Below are 20,266 nucleotides of genomic sequence, written 5' to 3'. Positions count from 1 at the left end.
ATTTCTAAACCATTGATTTTGGCTTTTAGATTGATGTAATGTGAATGAGTTCTTCGCTCTGTTATTCGAAAAGAGGGTGTTGCAGTTTTTTGTTATTTTTCCCTACATGTGTAGCAGATTAAAAGAAAAAAAATTATATTGCAGAAACTCATATAATTTTTTTCAAATGCAACAATATATAAAGTACAATGAGAAACAATATTTGGAAGGTGTGTATTGACCTCCAATTAGCCATTAAATGCCATTAAATGATGTGAAAATTAGTCTCACGGCAAAATATATCAGATTTTCCGTTTTTTATATAGGGAATCCCCATCGTTCTGAAAAAGTGCCTCCTTGAAACAGAATAATTTTGATATATACACAAAGAGGCAGGAATTTTTTTCAAAACTGCCATTTCCGATTTTTGTTTCAAAGAGGCACATTTTTGCAAAACGCAAAAATTGAATAAAAATTATTCTTTAAACGAAATGCAAAACGGTAAATCATTGTGTCCGAAATAGTCTAGTGGATATGCTGGTGGGCATCCAAATAATACTTTTACCAGAGAATGAGTTCGAATCCTGGAATGGATAATTTTTGCCATTTTTTTTTTTATATGTAATGGTAGTGCAATGAAATTATATATATTTTGAAAGAGGGGGGAGAGAGAGAATGTTAATTAAAAGAATTTAATTGAGTGATAACAATATATATCAGAAATGCAGGATTAAATAGTTTTCCTTGAATGTTATGCTGTGACTTAAAACTAATGGATTATTTAGTTTTGTCTTGGAAAATAAAGTTACTGTATTTAAATGATTTATTTTTTACATACTGTGGTTATTGAAACTTTGAATAATTGTGGTCTCCTAGTAGTAGCAAAGGTCTGATTTGAAACAAATGAAATGTTTTGAATGTAGCACCGACAGTGTGATTATTGGACGCAGCTTTATTTCATGAAAAATATTTTCGTACGATGTCTACAGTAAATCTTTCAAAATGCTGCTTTAGCCATTGTGCTTTTTGTTGTTCCGGCCTTTTTCGTGCAAAATGAACAAAGTGTTTGCTGTATCAAGCAGGAAAAACCCGCCGTAAACATAGTCCTCTACGTAGCTGTATCTATATTTAGACATAACGAGGGTATTTAAATGTCCTTCTCGATATATAGGGAATAATCGCGAGTTTCTGCAACACCCTCTTTATACATGTAAGCATTAAATCATGATTGAAAAATCAATTAATTATAGATAAAACACAAAAATCTATCATCGAAAAAGAAAGAAGAAAAAACAGATTCTACTATATTTTTTTGATATACTGCGGATATTAACGGTTTCTGTGACAACAATTTAGTGACAATCCTCGCGTAAGATATACCTGGTTAATTACGTTTACAAAAACTTTTTTTAGAATATCATATTCAGTTTCAATTCTTTTTGTTTCATTATGGGTATCAAAATAATTGACTTTTTACGATGAATCATAATTTTTAATTTGTTATATGCTTGCCTTAAATTTAAATTTTGTAAAAATAATTGATCATCAAAATCTGTCAGTGTACGTTGTGTGTGTATAGTTTCCTGTTACTTAACCGGGGACGGGGGGACACCTAATTAAGGTCTATTATCTGACCAGTCGGTTTACTGTACACTGATCATCTGTTAATCTTACTCCGTTTCTCAATGTATACATCTGGTCGGATGTTATATTTAGTCTGATCGGCTGATCTGAAAATCGATTTTGAAATAACAATCATTGAAGACAGACTAGATTTTAAAAGATACTTACCGCTGCATTATTAAAAAAAGATAACGAATTAATTAAAATTATTCATGATGTAAAAGCCATTAAAAAGTTTTTATGGTAAAAAGTAAATCTTTGAAAACTAAACATTTGTATACCAGTAGCCCCCCCCCCCCCCCCAAAAAAAAAAAATAATAATAAGACAGAGATTTTTTTTCATGAAATTATATGACTTTAAGTTATATTCCTGTGAATTCTGTATCGGAATGTTTCTTTTAACACATGAAATAAAAATTATACCATTTTGTTTTTAAAAAGTAATATATATTCTGTGTTCATGGATAAAGATAATTTTAAGAAAAAAATGATTTTTGGTATAGAAAATTTAGGATATTTCACAAGGACTTGCTCCCAGTGTGTAATAATTATTTATTTTTAAAAATCATAAACACTACAAATAAAAAAAAACGCATGTAATAATATTTTTTTAAAATAATTTACGGTTCTGATAAAGGATGTCTTGTTTTATTATCACTGTAATTGATTTTTTAAAAAAATTAGACACCTCGAGCAAGCCCCTGTGGCTATTAGCTAACTTTGTTCTCAGTGATCAAGTTTATGTATGTTGACAAAAAAATCGTAGAAATTATGATTGAGACAAAATTATGGGTTGGAATAGATTTTGCCTAAATGCTATTAAAATAACTAACAGTTAGTTTAAAGATTCTATATAAGATGCGTAAAAGTTTAATGAGGTTTGACCATTAAGTCACCATTAAGCTCAGCTTAATGGTGGCTTAATGGTAGCTTAATGAAGTTTGGACATTAAGCGCCTGTAAGTTGCAGCTAAATGGTGGCTTAAAGGAATTAACTTCTTTAAGCCACCATTAAGTCACCATTAAGCTACAATTAAGCGATTGCTGAAAGGTGGACTTTCGTCTTGTGTATGCACTTAGTTAGTTTATTTCATGCCCAGGAGCAGAAAAGAAGAATTTTAAAGAAATAATGCATTTTCACTATGTAACCTATTTAGCCCCGCCATAGTACTAGAACCCCTGACCCTGGGGCCATGAATTTCACAATTATAGTAGAGGACTCAATGCTGATTTCAATCATACTAACAGTTTGACTGCTTGATGTCCAGGAGTAAAGAAGAAGATTTTTAAAGATTGCACTAATTTTAGTGGTTTTTGCCCCACCCCCAAGACCCCAGAAGGGCAAGGACCATAAAATTCACCATTTTTGTTCCCCTTCTTCCATAGATGCTCTATGCTAAATTTGGTTAAAATTGGTTCAGTGGTTTCAGAGAAGAAGATGAAAATGTTCAAATGTTAACGCACGACAGACGACGGACGACGACGGACAAAAACGGATAGCAATAAGTCACCTGAGTTAACTCAGGTGACCTAAAAAGGGGCGTTTTCCTGTATGTATCCCTGGGAAAGTTAACAACAAACAAAAAAAAAAACATTATTAGGGTTCTCCATCATATTTAATATTCTTGGTCATTTCGAAGGAATCTCGAAATAAATTGAAAAATACAATCACCTAGAATAAATGTTAGGTACATAAACAAATAACATTGATTTTTAAGCAAAATGATTGACAAATTAGATGTAAATAATAACAAATTGTTTTCGATTTTTAAAAAAAAATGTTAAATAAAAATTAAAATATGTCCACATGTTAAATGTCAAAAAGAACCCCCCCCCCTCCCAACCAACCACTCTTAAACTAACATACGTACTACATAAATACTACATTGTAGATATTTGCTTATAGAATCTGAAAAAAGTATCAATTATAACAGGTTTAATTAAAAAAAAAAAAAGAAAATGTTTACAATAGGTTAATATACACGTAGAGTGACCTTTAAAGGTCAGAGGAAATTCTGGTAGGTCACATAAGACGTAAGATGTTTTGTGCAAGTGAAACGTAAGATGCAAGGCTAACTGTAGAACTATTAAAATGAACTAATTTATATTTAAAAGTACCTTTGTTATTATATATCGAGAAGAGTGAAAAAAGACTTTAAATGTCCGATTGATTGATTGTATATTGTTAAACGTTCCTCTCGAGAATTTTTCACTCATATGCCGATGGAGAGTTGCAAAGTCCTATTCTCGGCACTCAGGACCATTGGGCAGGGAAGGATCTTTATCGTGCTAGCACCGACTGGGACACGGAACCTCCGTTTATACGGTCTCATCCGAAGGACCGATCTCCACGTCCCACAAGGGAATTCGAACCCTCGACGTAAGGATTGACTCCTTACTTTGCGACTCTAAGGCAAACGCTCTTACATTGATTTTACAAGCCAAACAATTGGCCGTAGTTAAAGAAATTATAACACTTTAGCAGTTTTAGTTTAGCATTACAAATTGAAAAAGGTATATAATTTTGAGGTTTGGAGGTTTATTTGATTAACAAAATATATATATTTATCCTACTGACAACGACGATCTTACTGTGGCGCTAATATTCAATCTGTGGTGGAACTATGGCGCCGATCTTTTAACTGTGAGGCAAAGAAATTTAACTGTTGTGGGATCACCACGTTAAACAGCCCATGGAGAACCCAGATTATAGAGTAATAATTAAAATCATTAAATCATCAATTTAACGAACAGTTAAGTTTAAAAAGCTAATCACGCGACCCTTACGTCCAAGTATATATTTCAAAATGATACATCATTTCTTGTTTAAATGATACTCTCGTATATATCTTCATAACCAAGTGGATAACTTTTATGCTACTATATTTGCTCTTTTCATTCACATTTTCTTTTTCATGTGTTTTCTTTATTCATTCAATTTTTTTTAGAGAAATGGAAATCTTGTATACAGAGGACTTCAAAAAGGTACTTTCTATCCATCTATCCGTTCATCAATTTTTTGCATGGGTCTCCATTTACAAATTTAACTTTGTCGCAAGGATTTAATGGAGTGCTTATATTTGCGTCATATTGGGATCAAATTTGCAAAAATACTGAGGTCCTTTAAATTGATGTTTCTGAAAATAGAGCGCATAAGTAATTATTATTTGGCAGATAAAAAAAAATATAACAAAAAGTTTAAAACATTAAACGGATAACGAAAAAGGAAAAAAGTCTTCTTGCCTTTAGTTGTTCATTTAGTTAAGGGGGGGGGGGGGCGGACTATGGTTTCCATTGCGCAATTTTTCGAGCATCATAGTAAAATGAAGCGTATTTACTGTTTTAAATTTTACGTATGAAAATGTAACTACTATTTTAATTAATTGATTTTTAAACTAATTTTGTAATTGATAGGTAAGTTGACGTGGTTACGATGTGTTTTTGATGTTATGATAAACTGAAGCTCTCAAAGAAGGGGGTAATAAAAATGTTGATCAAAGAAAATTAATAAACATACGCTCTTGAAATTTTAAACATAGAAATTTGAGAATATCTCAATTATTTTCGTAATGTTTTGATTTGAATCCTTTAAGCCCATCATATTTTGTAGTACTTTATAAAAACAGGAAAATTCGTAAATTTTTGGCATTTTGAGATGTCCCCTCTGGTAACAAGACATTAGTATTTTGTGTTTCTTACATATATTGTATAATATAGTATAACTCATCAATATTAAAAGTCTATTGTAGTATTTGTATAATTTGCTTCATAGTGCTGAAAATAAGCATTTTCCTATGTAATCATATAGTAAATGTACCTGTATTTTGAGACGGTCCCTTAAAAATACCTGGATGGTAGATTTTCTCCAAACTTTGTATGTACACTGAAGTTAATGTAAGTTATATATGGTATAAAAATGAAAAATTTTGCTATTATAGTTTTTGCACAGTAAAACCACAGGCCGCCCCCTTAATTTTATGATTCCTGATGTATTATAACCAGTTATGTAAAAAAAAAAAAAAAAAAAAAAAAATTACGCTTTGTGAATTCAAGAGCTAAGGATTTAGAATTTAAACTAAATTATTTTTATCTGTGTGAAATACAAATCATTTTTTACAACTGAAACCAACACTTACCACAAATTAAGCCGCAATTTTAACATCATGTCTCATTACAACCTTTCAACAATTAATTTTTATTGCATGACTACAGTTTTAACATAAGGAAAATACAAAAGGAATAACATGCAAGAATGGTCCAAATGAACATTCGTTGACAGTACACATATCACCTTAAAAAGTCTGTAATTTGCCTATTCCCTTTGCCGAACTAAATTACTTGAGTAAAATTCTAAAAACGTCCGGGAATTAAAGTTGTTTTTCATATTTTAAGGATCACTTTCCCTAATGAAAAAGATGACTAAATGAAATTAAAGTTAATTTCCTAATTATCATGATAATCTAAGATATCTTTTGACATTTGTAGCAGTACATGTTTTTATAAATTTTTTTAAAATACCTTTACTTCTCTTCCATAAACATTAAACAGGTGACCAGACTCATAGCGTTGAGAACATTTTCATGAAATCGTTCATGCTGAAATTAATCTCTATGTGAATAATCGATTATTATCCCAAACAAAAATTTTGAAATAATGTGTATCTATATAATTTGGTAAAATAGGTTTATACTGATTTTCTTTTAAGTACAGATGGTACAGATCTTCTTATCTACTAAACACAACTACAGCTCAACGCACTTTTTAAGTTCACGTGGTTTTTCGCACAAATTAAGGTCACATTATTGTAAGAAAAATTACCATTTTCAAACTACAGTACGACATATTCCTACTTTATATATCATATATAATGTGAAAACATAAATAACTTTAAAATTATTATCTTAAGTTTCCAGTGGATGTTTTTAAGGGGAATTTACATATAAATGGTACGATGTTTCTACTATACAATTCTACCATAGGTTTTTAACAATTGTATAAAACAAGCTTTCCTTGATACCATGTAGTTGAAAATTGTAAATTTTCTTCTTAAAGGGTTAGTAGTTTTTAGCTCTACTGGTCAGAGACCAGAAGAGCTTATTGCGATAGTAAGGTGTCCGTCGTCCGTCCGTCTGTCTGTCCGTCTGTCTGTAAACAATTTTTCAAAACGCTTCTCCTCCTACAGTTTTGCTCTAATTTCAATATAACTTGGCACACAAGTAGACTACACTAAGATACATAAAATAGTGCATCGGTTTTTGATTTCGATGAACGGTGTTGCCATGGTTACTAAAAATAGAATTTTCGTTGAAATTCCTTTAAAACGCTACTCCTCCAACAGTTTTGGTCTGATTTTAATATTACTTGGCACACAAGTAGACTACACTAAGATACATAAAATAGTGCATCAGTTTTTGATTTCGATGAACGGTGTTGCCATGGTTACTAAAAATAGAATTTTCTTTGCCATTTCTTTAAAACTCTACTTCTCCAACAGTTTTGATTTGATTTCAATATTACTTGGCACACAAGTAGACTACACTTAGATACATAGTGCATTGGATTTTAATTTCGATGAACGATGTTGCCATGGTTACTCAAAATTGAATTTTCTTTGATATTCCTTTAAAACGCTAGTCATCCTACAGTTTTCTGATGGCAATGGCTTCTTTTCTCATCCTTTGTTATAAGTACAAACCAGTAGAGCTACAGTCTCGACAGAGACTTCTGGTTTAAGTTCTTTGTTCATTTACCATAGTCCTCTTGGTTTTGTCGAAATGTAGCGCCGAAAAGGGATAACATTAAAAAGGAAACTACACTAAAGAGTAGGATAATGTAGTATTGTTTATGTTTTTAAATAGTAATTTCCCTCTATGAAAAGGAAGGATCACACTCTTTGCACATATGCGTGTCACACTTTTTTTTTTTAAATTTTAATATGTTTATCAGATTTTGATTTCGCCGCAAAATTGAAACTTTTCTATTTGAGATTGCTGAACTGACTCAATAGGAAAAAGTGTAACTTTTTTAACATCATGAACACCTCTTCTATTGCATGTAATGGTTAAAAAAGACACTGTTTATCTGTATTTATTAAAAATATCCCCCCTTTGTTGATGAGTCCAATGGTTTAAAAATTCATCGATATTTACGTGTTAGTATTTATTCACAAATTAAGTAAGAGAACTGCACTGTTTCTCATGGGTTAAATTGACTTACACTCAAGGACTAGAAGATGCCTCTAATTAACAGTGGAAATATTAAACAACAGCACTAGAAGTTACGATAAATCTCAGAAAGATATTTACTTTACCGATATTTACGTTACCATGTTTTAAAGTAAATTAGAATTAAATTCTAAAGCTGTTTGAACATATTTGCGAGTGAATCTTAATGATTTAAAAACTAAAAACATGAAGAAATTCACCGTGTCCTAAAATGGCATTTTTTCTGTAACAAGAGTGCAGAAATGCAAATGGAAGTGCACATGCAAAGGTGACCATTTTTTACTCGATATTTTATGCATCCGTTTGATTTGAAAATTGAATTGATATAATATTATTCAAAAGTAGCCTTGTGGTTAAATGATCGAATGTTTCCATTTTGAGTAATTAGTTAATATTGCATAGTTTTAAGTATAATGCACGTTATCATTTGGAACGTAAATCTGAAACAAAACCTTCTTAATTTTTTTTAAAGCTTGTATTTTGCTGTTTGTTTGAACTGATAGTGTATTGTCAACTTAGAAAAGTGGTTTCTACACCTAAATTGTATACCAAGCTAAACATTTTGAAGAAAAAAAAGTCATTTTCATAGGAAATATACATCGGGTAAAAAAAATGGCTATGGGTGTTGGGTGTCAAGAAAGTGGTCGAAATTGAATCTATTTCCATTTTTGTTGCTTTGCAAGAAAAACATATATTAAATTGTGTACCCAATATTCCCCATTTAATTTGATGGTACTGAAAATTCAATTGACGTTATATAATGTAGAATGTGTATTGCTCCTTAGAGCACATGTAATATGCAACTGTAATTATTAACAAACTTTTTTAAGGGTGGTGGGGGTAACTTTATTTTGTTTTTGAGATTTGACGATAAAGTTTTCACAAGCAATGAAGCATTTGAAATATCAATAGATTAAATGGTGGAAGGGGGATAAATTAAATGATTTGAAAGTGGGAATAAACCATAAGTCATAACTTGCATTTTTAATTCAACCCTTTGTCAAGAACACAGATAAGAAAATTCATCAAATTCAATAATTTGAAATAAAGAATCAAATTTCCCCGAATATACTTTTTTTTTTTATGATATCTATGTGCGATATTTACGTGATATTTAACACTCACTGCGTAACCAGGTAATGGCGAAAGATTTTTCCCTCTTATATCTTAAATAATGTGCGTTTCTCTTAACAGATTAATAAAGATTCACGTAATGAAGCATTTTAGGGAATATTGTCATTATTTAGCTTATCATCAGATTTGATAAAAAATTTTATAAAATGAAAAGAAAATAATTTCATTAAAATGAAAATTATGCCTGCTTTGTTTCTACTCATAATTGAATCAAATATTCTATACCCTTTTACAAATGTGCTTAAACGGCTTCATAAATATTCATAGTTAAAATTTAAAGTGTATTATCTTAATTTTGTATTAAAAAAAATATTTCGTTTCCAAATATGGATTTACAACATCACGTAAAATAGCTTTGTGTAAAATTAGCCTTCCAACCGCATTCATTTCGAAGGAGGTCAACAAAACACAGAATGAAGTCTGTAAATCAAATTGTGAATTTTAATAACTATACACTTTCATGTTTCAAATGAAATATAAAAATGTTAGTTTCAGCTCACATTTTTTTTAACTTTTCCCAAAGTTGATTTGGCACTATAAATTGAGAATGCGTGGTCTACGTTTTTGCAAAGAGCTATTGCTTTCAAAAGAACGGATAAAAAGACAGTTGCAATTGGCAAGAAACCACAAAAATTCAAATAAGAGTAGTTGTTATTTTTCAGCCATGAAAATATCAAAGTTCTACCAATCGATATGTGTGCATTATGTTTTAGTAAATGAAATACCCCCCGGTTAAACTCAAGTAATGTAAACAAATGCTTTTAAAATAAGGATATGGAGATAACGAAAAGTATTCAATCTCAAAGCCCATTAAACAATATACAAAATCAGAGCAGAACAAAAACGGACCTCCGAAACATTAGAGGTGGGATCAGGTGCCATGGAGGAGTGAGCATCCCCTGCCGACCTCTCACACCCGCCGTGTGCTCGTTGTCATGATCAGGAAATAACGGAAAAAATCCGTCGTAAATTCAGTGTATAAATAATGGACTAACAATTGGTATGAAAAACGTCAGTCAGCATTTGACTCAATGATAAATTGTATTTGCTGACAAGGTCATTGTATCGACCATAGAACCTACGAAATGATGACTTTAAATGTAACGCTGATATTCCTGTATCATCAACTTACGTGTCAATAATTTACCTCGTTTAAGAAATTGTTCATACGTAGAGCATGCTCTTGCGTATCGAATCAACTGAGATGTATATACTCCGTATGCAGGTGATGAAGGTATATCGCTGCATAAGGAAGGGAAGTTGACGATAGACAAGTTCAAGTCATCACGTTTATGTATTTTGATGCCTCAATACACAATATTACATCATAACAATGTGGCATTAATTTGTGCGAAAAACCATGTAAGCTTAAAAAGTGCGTTGAGCTGTATATAAAAAAGTCCCTGGTTACAGGACCTACTAAATTCAGGTACAAGCGCTGTAAGAGAAATTCGTGATTATATAATTGGGCAACGCCTCCAGAATGACCGTCTTTTATTTCCTTTTTGTATGATCTTGAATGTCAACACTGAATATATTTTGAAATGTCGTTGACTCCATCTTACTTAACCTGAACCCTTTGATTTATACCAACAAGCGCAATAGAAGCTAGCTTTGCTATATATCTAGGTAATTAAAATTAAATCATTGGAATTCTACCTCTCTTAACTAGTGAACAATTGTTGTCCTAAATAACTATGCACAATTCTTATTGTTCTGGTTGAGTCCAATGTTGTCATCCTTGTAAAGTCCTTTAATAAAAGAATTAATTGGTATCCTGATAGGTGAGAATGTTGCTGACCCTAATATAACTATTATGTAAATTTGTACTCAATGTACAATTCAACTATGTTAGCATGGTGCCTTTGTCCCTCACATTTTGCAGTCGGAATTGTTCATTGTAATGCGTACATCAAAAAACAATTTTTGACTAAAAATCTATTTAGCCATTATTAATTTTTCTTACCTTGAGTCATTGAATATTATAAGAAAATTGAATAATGTGACAAACTCAAAGTTACAAAAGTTAACTGTAAGAATTATAGGCATATTCCCTTTTTTCATATCCCCTGAAGTAAGGCCAATGTAAATATAGGCTACCGGGTGTTTATTGACCTTGAATAAATTGCACTGAATTAAGTTGAATTTCATTGCTAGTTTAAGGTTAGATTTTTTAAAAAGATTTTTTAACTAAGTAATATTTTCTACATTCAAATCTTCTTAAAAAAACTGATTATAATTTCCATATTGTAATGTTTTGTACCATGTGCCAGTGTAAATATAAAGAGGTGGCACATCGATCTGTTTCAAACCAATAAAATAATTGCAATCGAGCAATGTTACTGATAACAAGATTATCCATGCTAGGTCTTTCAAAGGAAGCTTTACATTAAAAACTGAAATTTTAATCTTATGGAATATTTCTTATACAAAAAATAAAGGGATATTTTCACCACTGATCTGTCACTTTCATTGGTGGATAGAAGAGAGGGGATTATTCGTAAACACATACTATGTACCGACACTGTATAAATGGATAAATAAATTTCGACTTAACTTATTTATCAGGTCTTTATTCACAACAGAAGATTGATGAAGACATACAATAAAAGGGTAGAGCTATAATAACGGCATACATTGTTAGATGAACTCAAATGTACGGTAATATATCTAAGCAAGTGCTCTTTATTTGCAATTTCCTCGAGTATGGAGATCTTTCTGAATTTATTTTCTTTTTCTAAATGATAACAAGTAAATAGGTGCCCCTCTTATTTTTATTCGAAGGACAAAAAAAACTTTCATCAATTTTAACATGAGATTAATTGTTTAATCTTTTTTGAAAGATTTCAATATTGAGAAGCTAGGGTGTTTAAGTGTGTTTATCTATTACAATGTAATAAGATATTATTGTATTTCAATAAGCATCGTCCTCTTTCAAAAGTATTTAGTTTCAATTCTATTATAATTGTAGAGATCGAGATCATAGGAAAGTTTTCAACAAAAGAACAAGGTTCACTTTTGCCTTATTTGGCCCTGTGAATTTCTAAAAAAAAACTGAAACAGCATAGTTTTGGATAACAATGCATTAAAATATCACTTAGATCTTTGGTGACTACGATCCTATAAAAATGACGTCATTTTCTGGCTAGTCAATGCATTTTGACGTCACAAAATGCGTCAATTTCCTCATATTCCGAAAAAGTCTACAAAAACGGCCTATTTTTAAAGTTATTTTTTATATTTGATATAGAGCGCAACCTCTGATCTAAAATATGCAACTAGTAAATGATAGAACTGTTTCTGAGGATTCATGGACATGTTTTATTTTTTAGATCAGAGGGTGCGCTCATATTATTTTTCTTCACTGAAAGTACTCAATTATACCGGTTTACCTAAAAATTCAAGAACATTGCAATTTCATAAAGCCAATTCTCCAAGACCTGTACTTTGAGGAGAAAATTTTTAATAGGATATGAAAGCACCAAGTCTCTATTTTATTTTAATGCTTCAAATAGAAAATCAAGTGTTGATCAATTAATTGGTATATCTACAGGGCCATTTTATGCATAAAGTGAACCGACTTCTTTAAAAGATTATCTGAAATAAGGTAAAACTAAAAGCTTGTTTTAATATCAAATATATATTTTTCGGGGTTTAAAATTCTTTGGTAGTCAATTAATTGAAGATCTTTCTTTTCCGCTGACATTTTTATCGTGTTTGTATGCCGGGCTTTGCGGAATCCAGTCCTGGCCGAAGGCATCATTATCGACTGTCCTAGTATAGATAGCATAGTGTACATTCATTCATTCTATCTTTATTTCCCCCCGTAGGAGATTGCATGAATATGAACATTTCAAATCATATAAACATTACAAAAGTAAAATAGAAAAAATAAATACAAATCAGTTAGGAGGAAAAAAAAATAAATAAATGTGTACATTATATTACATTAGGAAAGAACAAGGTTGCTGACTAGAGTGATATACAAGGTAGAAAGAAAAAAACTAGGTTGCTAACAGTAAGTAAAGACACGTCACTCTGTTCCCCTACGCAACTGTCTGTTAAACCATGCTGCAGTATCCCTGAGGAAACGAAAATTCAACATATGTAAGCTGGGACCATCAAAATGAGATAAGGTGCTTGAGTTTAATCTAGCACCTATAGAAAAAGGTATAGGTCATGTGGACTGAGACCGGAAATTTCGGCATTTTATATAATATCAAAGTCTTCGATCAGAGTGTCCCACCACGCTTCGCGGATGGCGGTTGTGCCCAAGCAGGTTGTAGAGATGTGCTCGAAAATGTTCCTGAAGTTTTCTTCGCAGAGGGGACAAGGTTCTGGAGGAGAGTCTGAAAGAGTCCATAGCTTGACAATAAATTAACAAGTTTCTATTTCGTGAATGTTGCTTGGAATTTCCCAGATAGTTTGCGGAGATTTCCCTGCGGTTATAGTGTTGAAGAGAAGAAAGGACGGATCAGAGTACATCCGTTTACGTCTTGATTCCAAATATACGTTGGTGACAGCTGCTTTAACATATCTTTTCCACATGTATTTTGGGGGGAAGTAACCATCTTGTAAGTATATAAGGAGGTACTGATGGAGGTCATACTTATGCAAAAGAGCCATGACGTCATTGATAAAGCCATAATGTTTAAGTTCGGGAGACTGTAAGTAAAATAAAAGCCGAAGGAGAAAAATCTGTTTAGTTAGAGTTTTGCTATCCAGTTCACATAAGCGGCCAAAAAATTGCAGTTTTCTTTTGTCAATTTCAGACGAAATCGGAAGAAGTCCAAATAAGGATTCACAGATAACAGATCTGGTGTCTTTTGGTAGACCAACAGCATGCTTGCAAATGAAGTGTTGAAAAGTGCTAAGGGTTTGCAGATCCCTTTGACGTAAGTTGGACCAAAGTTCACATCCGTACAAGGTCGAAGGGAGTACAATTCTGGTGTAAAGCCGTGATATGGTGACTGGGTTAAGGTGTTCTTGTATTTGGAGGGCAAAATAAGCCTGTCGTCCTTTCCTGCATGCATTTTGAATTTTCTCGGTATGGATGAGTTTGGATTGGAGAAGAATTCCTAAATGGTTGTACGTGTTAGATAAATACACAGGGTCTGGACCAAGAAACCATACTGGGGACTCGTCATAGTTGGTAGATGTTTTGGAAAATCGAAGAACACTAGACTTGTCAGCGTTGAACTTGAATCTCCAATTTTTAGAATAGTCATATGCTGTGGAAAGAATGTTTTGGATTGCTGCAGGAGATAATCCTAGACAGGACATGTCATCTGCAAGGGCAGGATTAGAACTTGTGATGTTGTAGATACCCATATTGGGACATTTATCTTGAATGTCTTGAAGTAGATCGTTTATGAAAACCAAATAAAGAAATGTAGAGAGTACCCCTCCTTGACGAACTCCTTGAGATACGGGAAACCAGTTCGAATTTGCGTTATTTACCACAACAGAACAGGCGGTATTCGTATGGCAGTCGTCTATAAGAGTCCAGAGCCGACCAGATACTCCTAGGCGGTGCAGTTTGTACATAAGACCATGTCGCCACACTGTGTCAAATGCTTTCTGGGTATCCAAGAAAGCAACGTATACCGGACTACCAAGTTCTATATTATGATATATAGTTTCTTGTAGGTTGAAAGATGCGGTGAGACAGCCGAGCTTCTGCTGGAATCCATGTTGTTGTGTGTTTGGAAATTCAATAGCAGATAGAACATGAGATTTTATCCTGCCTAATAACAGTTTTTCAAAAATCTTAAGAAGGCACGGAAGTAAGGCTATTGGTCTATAACTGTCCGGGGATTTCCATAGCTTGTTGCTTCCCTTGTGTATAGGGACAATAATGTCTTTTATCCAGGAGTCTAGGATTTGACCTGTTTTTATGATTGAGTTAAAAAGATGCTGTATACATAGTTTAAGTTCTAAGCCTCCGTAGATTATATGTTCGTTCTGAATTTTGTCTAACCCAGGAGCTTTTCTGTGTTTAAACTCACTGATGATCAGGGAAATTTCGTCAATGGTGACATCTCCGCCTGGGAAGGATTTGTCGGTCAGAGTTTTGGTAGTTGTTTTCAAATTGGTGTAAGAATTTTCAATGTATTGGGAGAAGTCAGGGTTAAAGGTACCGTTATCCTGTGGATTGTATATACGTTCAAAGTGATGTGCGAAACAGTTGGATATATCATCTGGGTTTGAGTATGTGACATCATCAAGTTCTATTTCAGGATATGTTCGAGAGCTACGGGGTCTTTGGCGTTTGATGAGCTTCCAAAATAAACGCACATCACACCCTGAGGCTTCGTCAATGTCCTTAAATACCTTGGTTAGGAAGTCGTCGTGCGCAGATTGAAGCCCTTTACGAAAGTACCTTTTGGCGCGCTTGTAGTTCCTATAGGATTCGTGGCCCATACCACGCGGTCGACCTTCACTCATCCAAATCCTGCGTGTCTCACGTTCTTCGTCATGGAGTTCTTTAACTTTTGGGGTCCATTCTGGTTTTAAGTATGATTTATATTTAGACGCAGGGATAAACTGGGATGCAGCATTGTGTAACAGACAGTAGAGATCAGAGCAAAAAGTATCAATATCATTAACACAATCAAGGTTTCTATGATGCAATGTTTTACATTCACTTGAAACAAAATCGCGATATGCATTGATTTTACAGGAGTCTGTTTTATGCCATGCTGGCAAACAATGAAAACCTTTGTCTATAGTGTGATACTTAGCATGATACTCAAGAACCATGAAAACTGGAAGGTGGTCAGATGTACAGCTAATTGAACCTTCCTCAAACACATGATACGTTTTAACATATTTACACAGAGAGTTAGTACAAAATATATAGTCAAGTGTAGACTTAGTTTGCATAAAGGTAAATTGAGAACCGGTTGCGTCGAAATCGACGCGGGGGCTTCCTATGCAGTTGCGAATTACAAATTGTTTGAGCAAATTCGATTTACATGCATTAACATGACCGTTATCTATATCATAACAACTAGCATTGAAGTCTCCTCCAACAACAACATCGCCTATGGATGAGAAGTGAGCTATCAGGTCTTCAAGTAAGCTTAACTCGTTTACATAAGACTGAATAACATTGTCTGCTGGAAGATAGGCACCAAGTATGAATAGGGAACGGCCACATAATTGTTTGATTTCTAATCCTATAATACGTGAAGAGTCTATTTCAGTTAGCTCACATACAGACAGTTTTAAATCTTTTTTATACAGAATTCCTACTCCACCTCTACCTAAGTAACGTGAAAACTGGTTATTTTCAACAATAGGTTCAGTACGTACATAGCTTAGATAATTAGAATTGATCGAGTTAAGATATGTTGCATTATTTGTCTTAAGCTTGTGTTCAGATACAATAGCAACATCGCAATTAACATAATCAAGCATATTTGACAGACTAATCGAAGATGACATAATGCCTCTGACATTCCAAGATAAAACACTAATATTGCCGGACATGTGTATAGATAATGATGAAATACACAAATAAGCAAATACAAGAAGTGTTTGTTTAATCATCACTGTGGTCCTTAGGGTTCCAGTCTTCATCACCGTAATTTGCGTCATAGTCTGCATCGTCAGTACGCGCGATCTTGTCCTGCCACTGCTTGTTGCTAAGCCAAGGTCTGCACGAGATACCTTTAGGCCAGAAGCCAGTAGACTCTATAATGGTAGCATCACGCACAGCCACGTTGATTTTAGCGTTGCGTCGAATGCCTTCTCGTTTAGGTTTGAAAAACACACACAAAGAAACGGAAATACCTCTGTCCTTAAGAAAGTTTATCATTCCGTGCTGTGTAGACCGCGGGCCTATTCCGGATATATAGTAGCGTGCGTTCCGTTTGTAGGTGACGCCCTCAAAGATGTCCTCCTCCCCTCGATCTCCTCCCCTTCACCACTGATCTGTCACTTTCATTGATGGATAGAAAAGAGGGGATTATTCGTAAACACATACTATGTACCGACACTGTATAAATGGATAAATAAATTTCGACTTAACTTATTTATCAGGTCTTTATTCACAAAAAAGATTGATGAAGACATACAATAAAAGGGTAGAGCAATAATAACGGCATACATTGTTAGATGAACTCAAATGTACGGTAATATATCTAAACAAGTGCTCTTTATTTGCAATTTCCTCGAGTATGGAGATCTTTCTGAATTTATTCTCTTTTTCTAAATGATAACAAGTAAATAGGTGCCCCTCTTATTTTTATTCGAAGGACAAAAAAAAAACTTTCATCAATTTTAACATGAGATTAATTGTTTAATCTTTTTTGAAAGATTTCAATATTGAGAAGCTAGGGTGTTTAAGTGTGTTTATCTATTACAATGTAATAAGATATTATTGTATTTCAATAAGCATCGTCCTCTTTCAAAAGTATTTAGTTTCAATTCTATTATAATTGTAGAGATCGAGATCATAGGAAAGTTTTCAACAAAAGAACAAGGTTCACTTTTGCCTTATTTGGCCCTGTGAATTTCTAAAAAAAAACTGAAACAGCATAGTTTTGGATAACAATGCATTAAAATATCACTTAGATCTTTGGTGACTACGATCCTATAAAAATGACGTCATTTTCTGGCTAGTCAATGCATTTTGACGTCACAAAATGCGTCAATTTCCTCATATTCCGAAAAAGTCTACCAAAAACGGCCTATTTTTAAAGTTATTTTTTATATTTGATATAGAGCGCAACCTCTGATCTAAAATATGCAACTAGTAAATGATAGAACTGTTTCTGAGGATTCATGGACATGTTTTATTTTTTAGATCAGAGGGTGCGCTCATATTATTTTTCTTCACTGAAAGTACTCAATTATACCGGTTTACCTAAAAATTCAAGAACATTGCAATTTCATAAAGCCAATTCTCCAAGACCTGTACTTTGAGGAGAATTTTTTTAATAGGATATGAAAGCACCAAGTCTCTATTTTATTTTAATGCTTCAAATAGAGTCAATTAATTGGTATATCTACAGGGCCATTTTATGCATAAAGTGAACCGACTTCTTTAAAAGATTATCTGAAATAAGGTAAAACTAAAAGCTTGTTTTAATATCAAATATTTTTTTTTCTGGGTTTAAAATTCTTTGGTAGTCAATTAATTGAAGATCTTTCTTTTCCGCTGACATTTTTATCGTGTTTGTAAGCCGGGCTTTGCGGAATCCAGTCCTGGCCGAAGGTATCATGATCGACTGTCCTAGTATAGATAGCATAGTGTACAAAAGTAAACATAACAAAAACAAAAACAAGCAGCGTCAAAGCAGACGCTACCGATTAACAAAATAGTTCCACTGCAAGACGATATTCAAACAAATATTTTTTTACGTCCCAAAGGCAGCTATTAGAAAAGATAATTATCAATATTTTTGCTTGATAATTAACCTGAAAGAGAAATTAGATATTTACTATATTGATATAGTCCTAATGTAACAATTTCCGTACATATACGCTGCTCCATGCATATTGTAAGCGAACATTTTTCAATAGCATGGGCTTTTTGAAGAGTTAAATTGTTGAATAATTTCATGTGTAATATCGTTTTAGTCGATTTTATTTTAGTGGTTACATTCTGTTTTGATTGTTAGCAAAGAAATGGTATAAAGAATTGGAATTTTTAGAACTTATATGCGTTAAGCTGAAGTCTTTTTACAATGTACATGTATCAGTGTGTCTACATATAGTGTGCAATAAAAGTAATCTTTGGTTGAAACGTACGAATGTCTTTAAAATAGGAGCACTATTTTAGTTATTCCAAGGCTTAGTTTTTAAATTATGAGAAAATAATATGTATTGAATAGAAAATATCAGAGATTCAAAAAGCTTAAAATTAATATACAACTGATTCCCTTACTTTAACTTTATTTCTCTAAATGTGTTTATTTTTCTTTATCACAGTCAATCCTTGATCTAGAGATGTCATCGTATGACAGTGACGAAAATCTACGGTATAAAAAATTCTCAAAAAGAACTGGAAGAGATGACACGGATGATTAAATGTACAGATACATTCCCAATAGAAAATGTCTTGAAAGCTTATGTCAAATTTTTTTTTTTTTTTTTTTTTTGCTCACCTGAGCTAAATGAAGAAAATACGAAAAATAGTTTGAGGTCATTAAAAAGCCTTCTTCTCAAGAACCAAGGGCCAGAAAAGCTGATCGGAAAAATCTTTTAAAATGCTCTTCTCAACAACTACGTGGCCAGAAAAGGTGACACTTATGTGGAAGCATCATGGGGTAGTGTAGGATAGGGGCACAATAGGTATAGAAAGAGGGGAATTCTGGTAAAGAACTTCATCATCAAAGCTACTCAGGTGAACAATTAATGTGGCCCATGCCTCATATGTTCTTTATAAAATGCTAGCTTAATTTTTTGGGGGGTCTTGTTTACCTACAAATTAAGCCCTGAAACATCATATTTGACCAAGCTAGTGTTAAAAAGCATCATGTCAGGTATTTATTACATATATTTGAGAAAACATTACATGTTGTCTTTTTTCCTAGATCTACTAAAACTTGATCTTCAGTTTGTAAAATTACACACATGTATCTTTCGTTGTTTCTGGTTTAAAATAATATTCAGGTGAATTTATATTCCAGCACCTATTCAAATCGTTGTTGTGTGTTAAATATGGAATTTTACATTCCATAACTGGTAAACAAGCTGTGGGCTTTATATAACACGTAAACTAAAAAGGAATAAATAACCCCTTCCTTACCTATGTGAGGACAGTGTATACAATTGTATGACTCATATAGTTTATTTGATTATATGATATTCGTAATCGGCTAAGCTCATTATCTTCCGTATCGTTTCTTTAATTGCTAAAGAATAACTAATTAATTTGCTTTTAGTGGCTATATGATATTATATTTTTTAGACAATTACCTACGTTCACTTTATGTTTTGATGCTAATATAAATATTTTTAGATTTTTATATGATGTTGATTATCTTATATATTGTTCTCTGATTTAAATACAATAAATATACCATTTCTTCTCTATCAAATTCTGCACTTTAATATTCTAGTGTTTGTTTGTTTTTGTTTCATACATATAATATTTAATTTTTTCCCCTCTATCTGTAGTTTGTTCTTCAACTGAGCATTTGAAAATTTGAAATGCAAACTAAATTCAATATAAGACGTCTAGCAATACCTTTGCCCGTGATTTCTCATTTAGGCAGAGTCATATCATTAAATAGATTAGAAAAAGAGGCCTAAATTATTCTTCAAATGAAAGTAGTCAGAATATTTAATATCGCC

At 32.7% G+C, this 20,266-nt stretch overlaps 1 protein-coding gene across 1 annotated transcript in view; it reads left to right on the top strand.

Annotated features, from left to right (window-relative positions):
- The window catches only part of LOC134260802 (transient receptor potential cation channel subfamily M member-like 2), a 36,192-nt gene extending 16,596 nt beyond the window's left edge, over positions 1 to 19,596 (top strand). Inside the window, exons 6-7 of the mRNA XM_062743344.1 lie at positions 4,550 to 4,586; positions 18,899 to 19,596. Of these exons, the coding sequence (XP_062599328.1) occupies positions 4,550 to 4,586; positions 18,899 to 18,997 (136 nt within the window). The 3' untranslated portion in view covers positions 18,998 to 19,596. The remainder of the gene's footprint in view (positions 1 to 4,549; positions 4,587 to 18,898) is intronic.
- Positions 19,597 to 20,266: the final 670 nt, after the last annotated feature.

The sequence above is a fragment of the Saccostrea cucullata genome, unplaced genomic scaffold, assembly GCF_032062105.1.
Source record: "Saccostrea cucullata isolate Sc308-1 unplaced genomic scaffold, CSIRO_AGI_Scuc_v1 ctg2705, whole genome shotgun sequence".
Taxonomy (NCBI): domain Eukaryota; kingdom Metazoa; phylum Mollusca; class Bivalvia; order Ostreida; family Ostreidae; genus Saccostrea; species Saccostrea cuccullata.
This window is presented reverse-complemented; position numbering and strand designations above follow the sequence as displayed.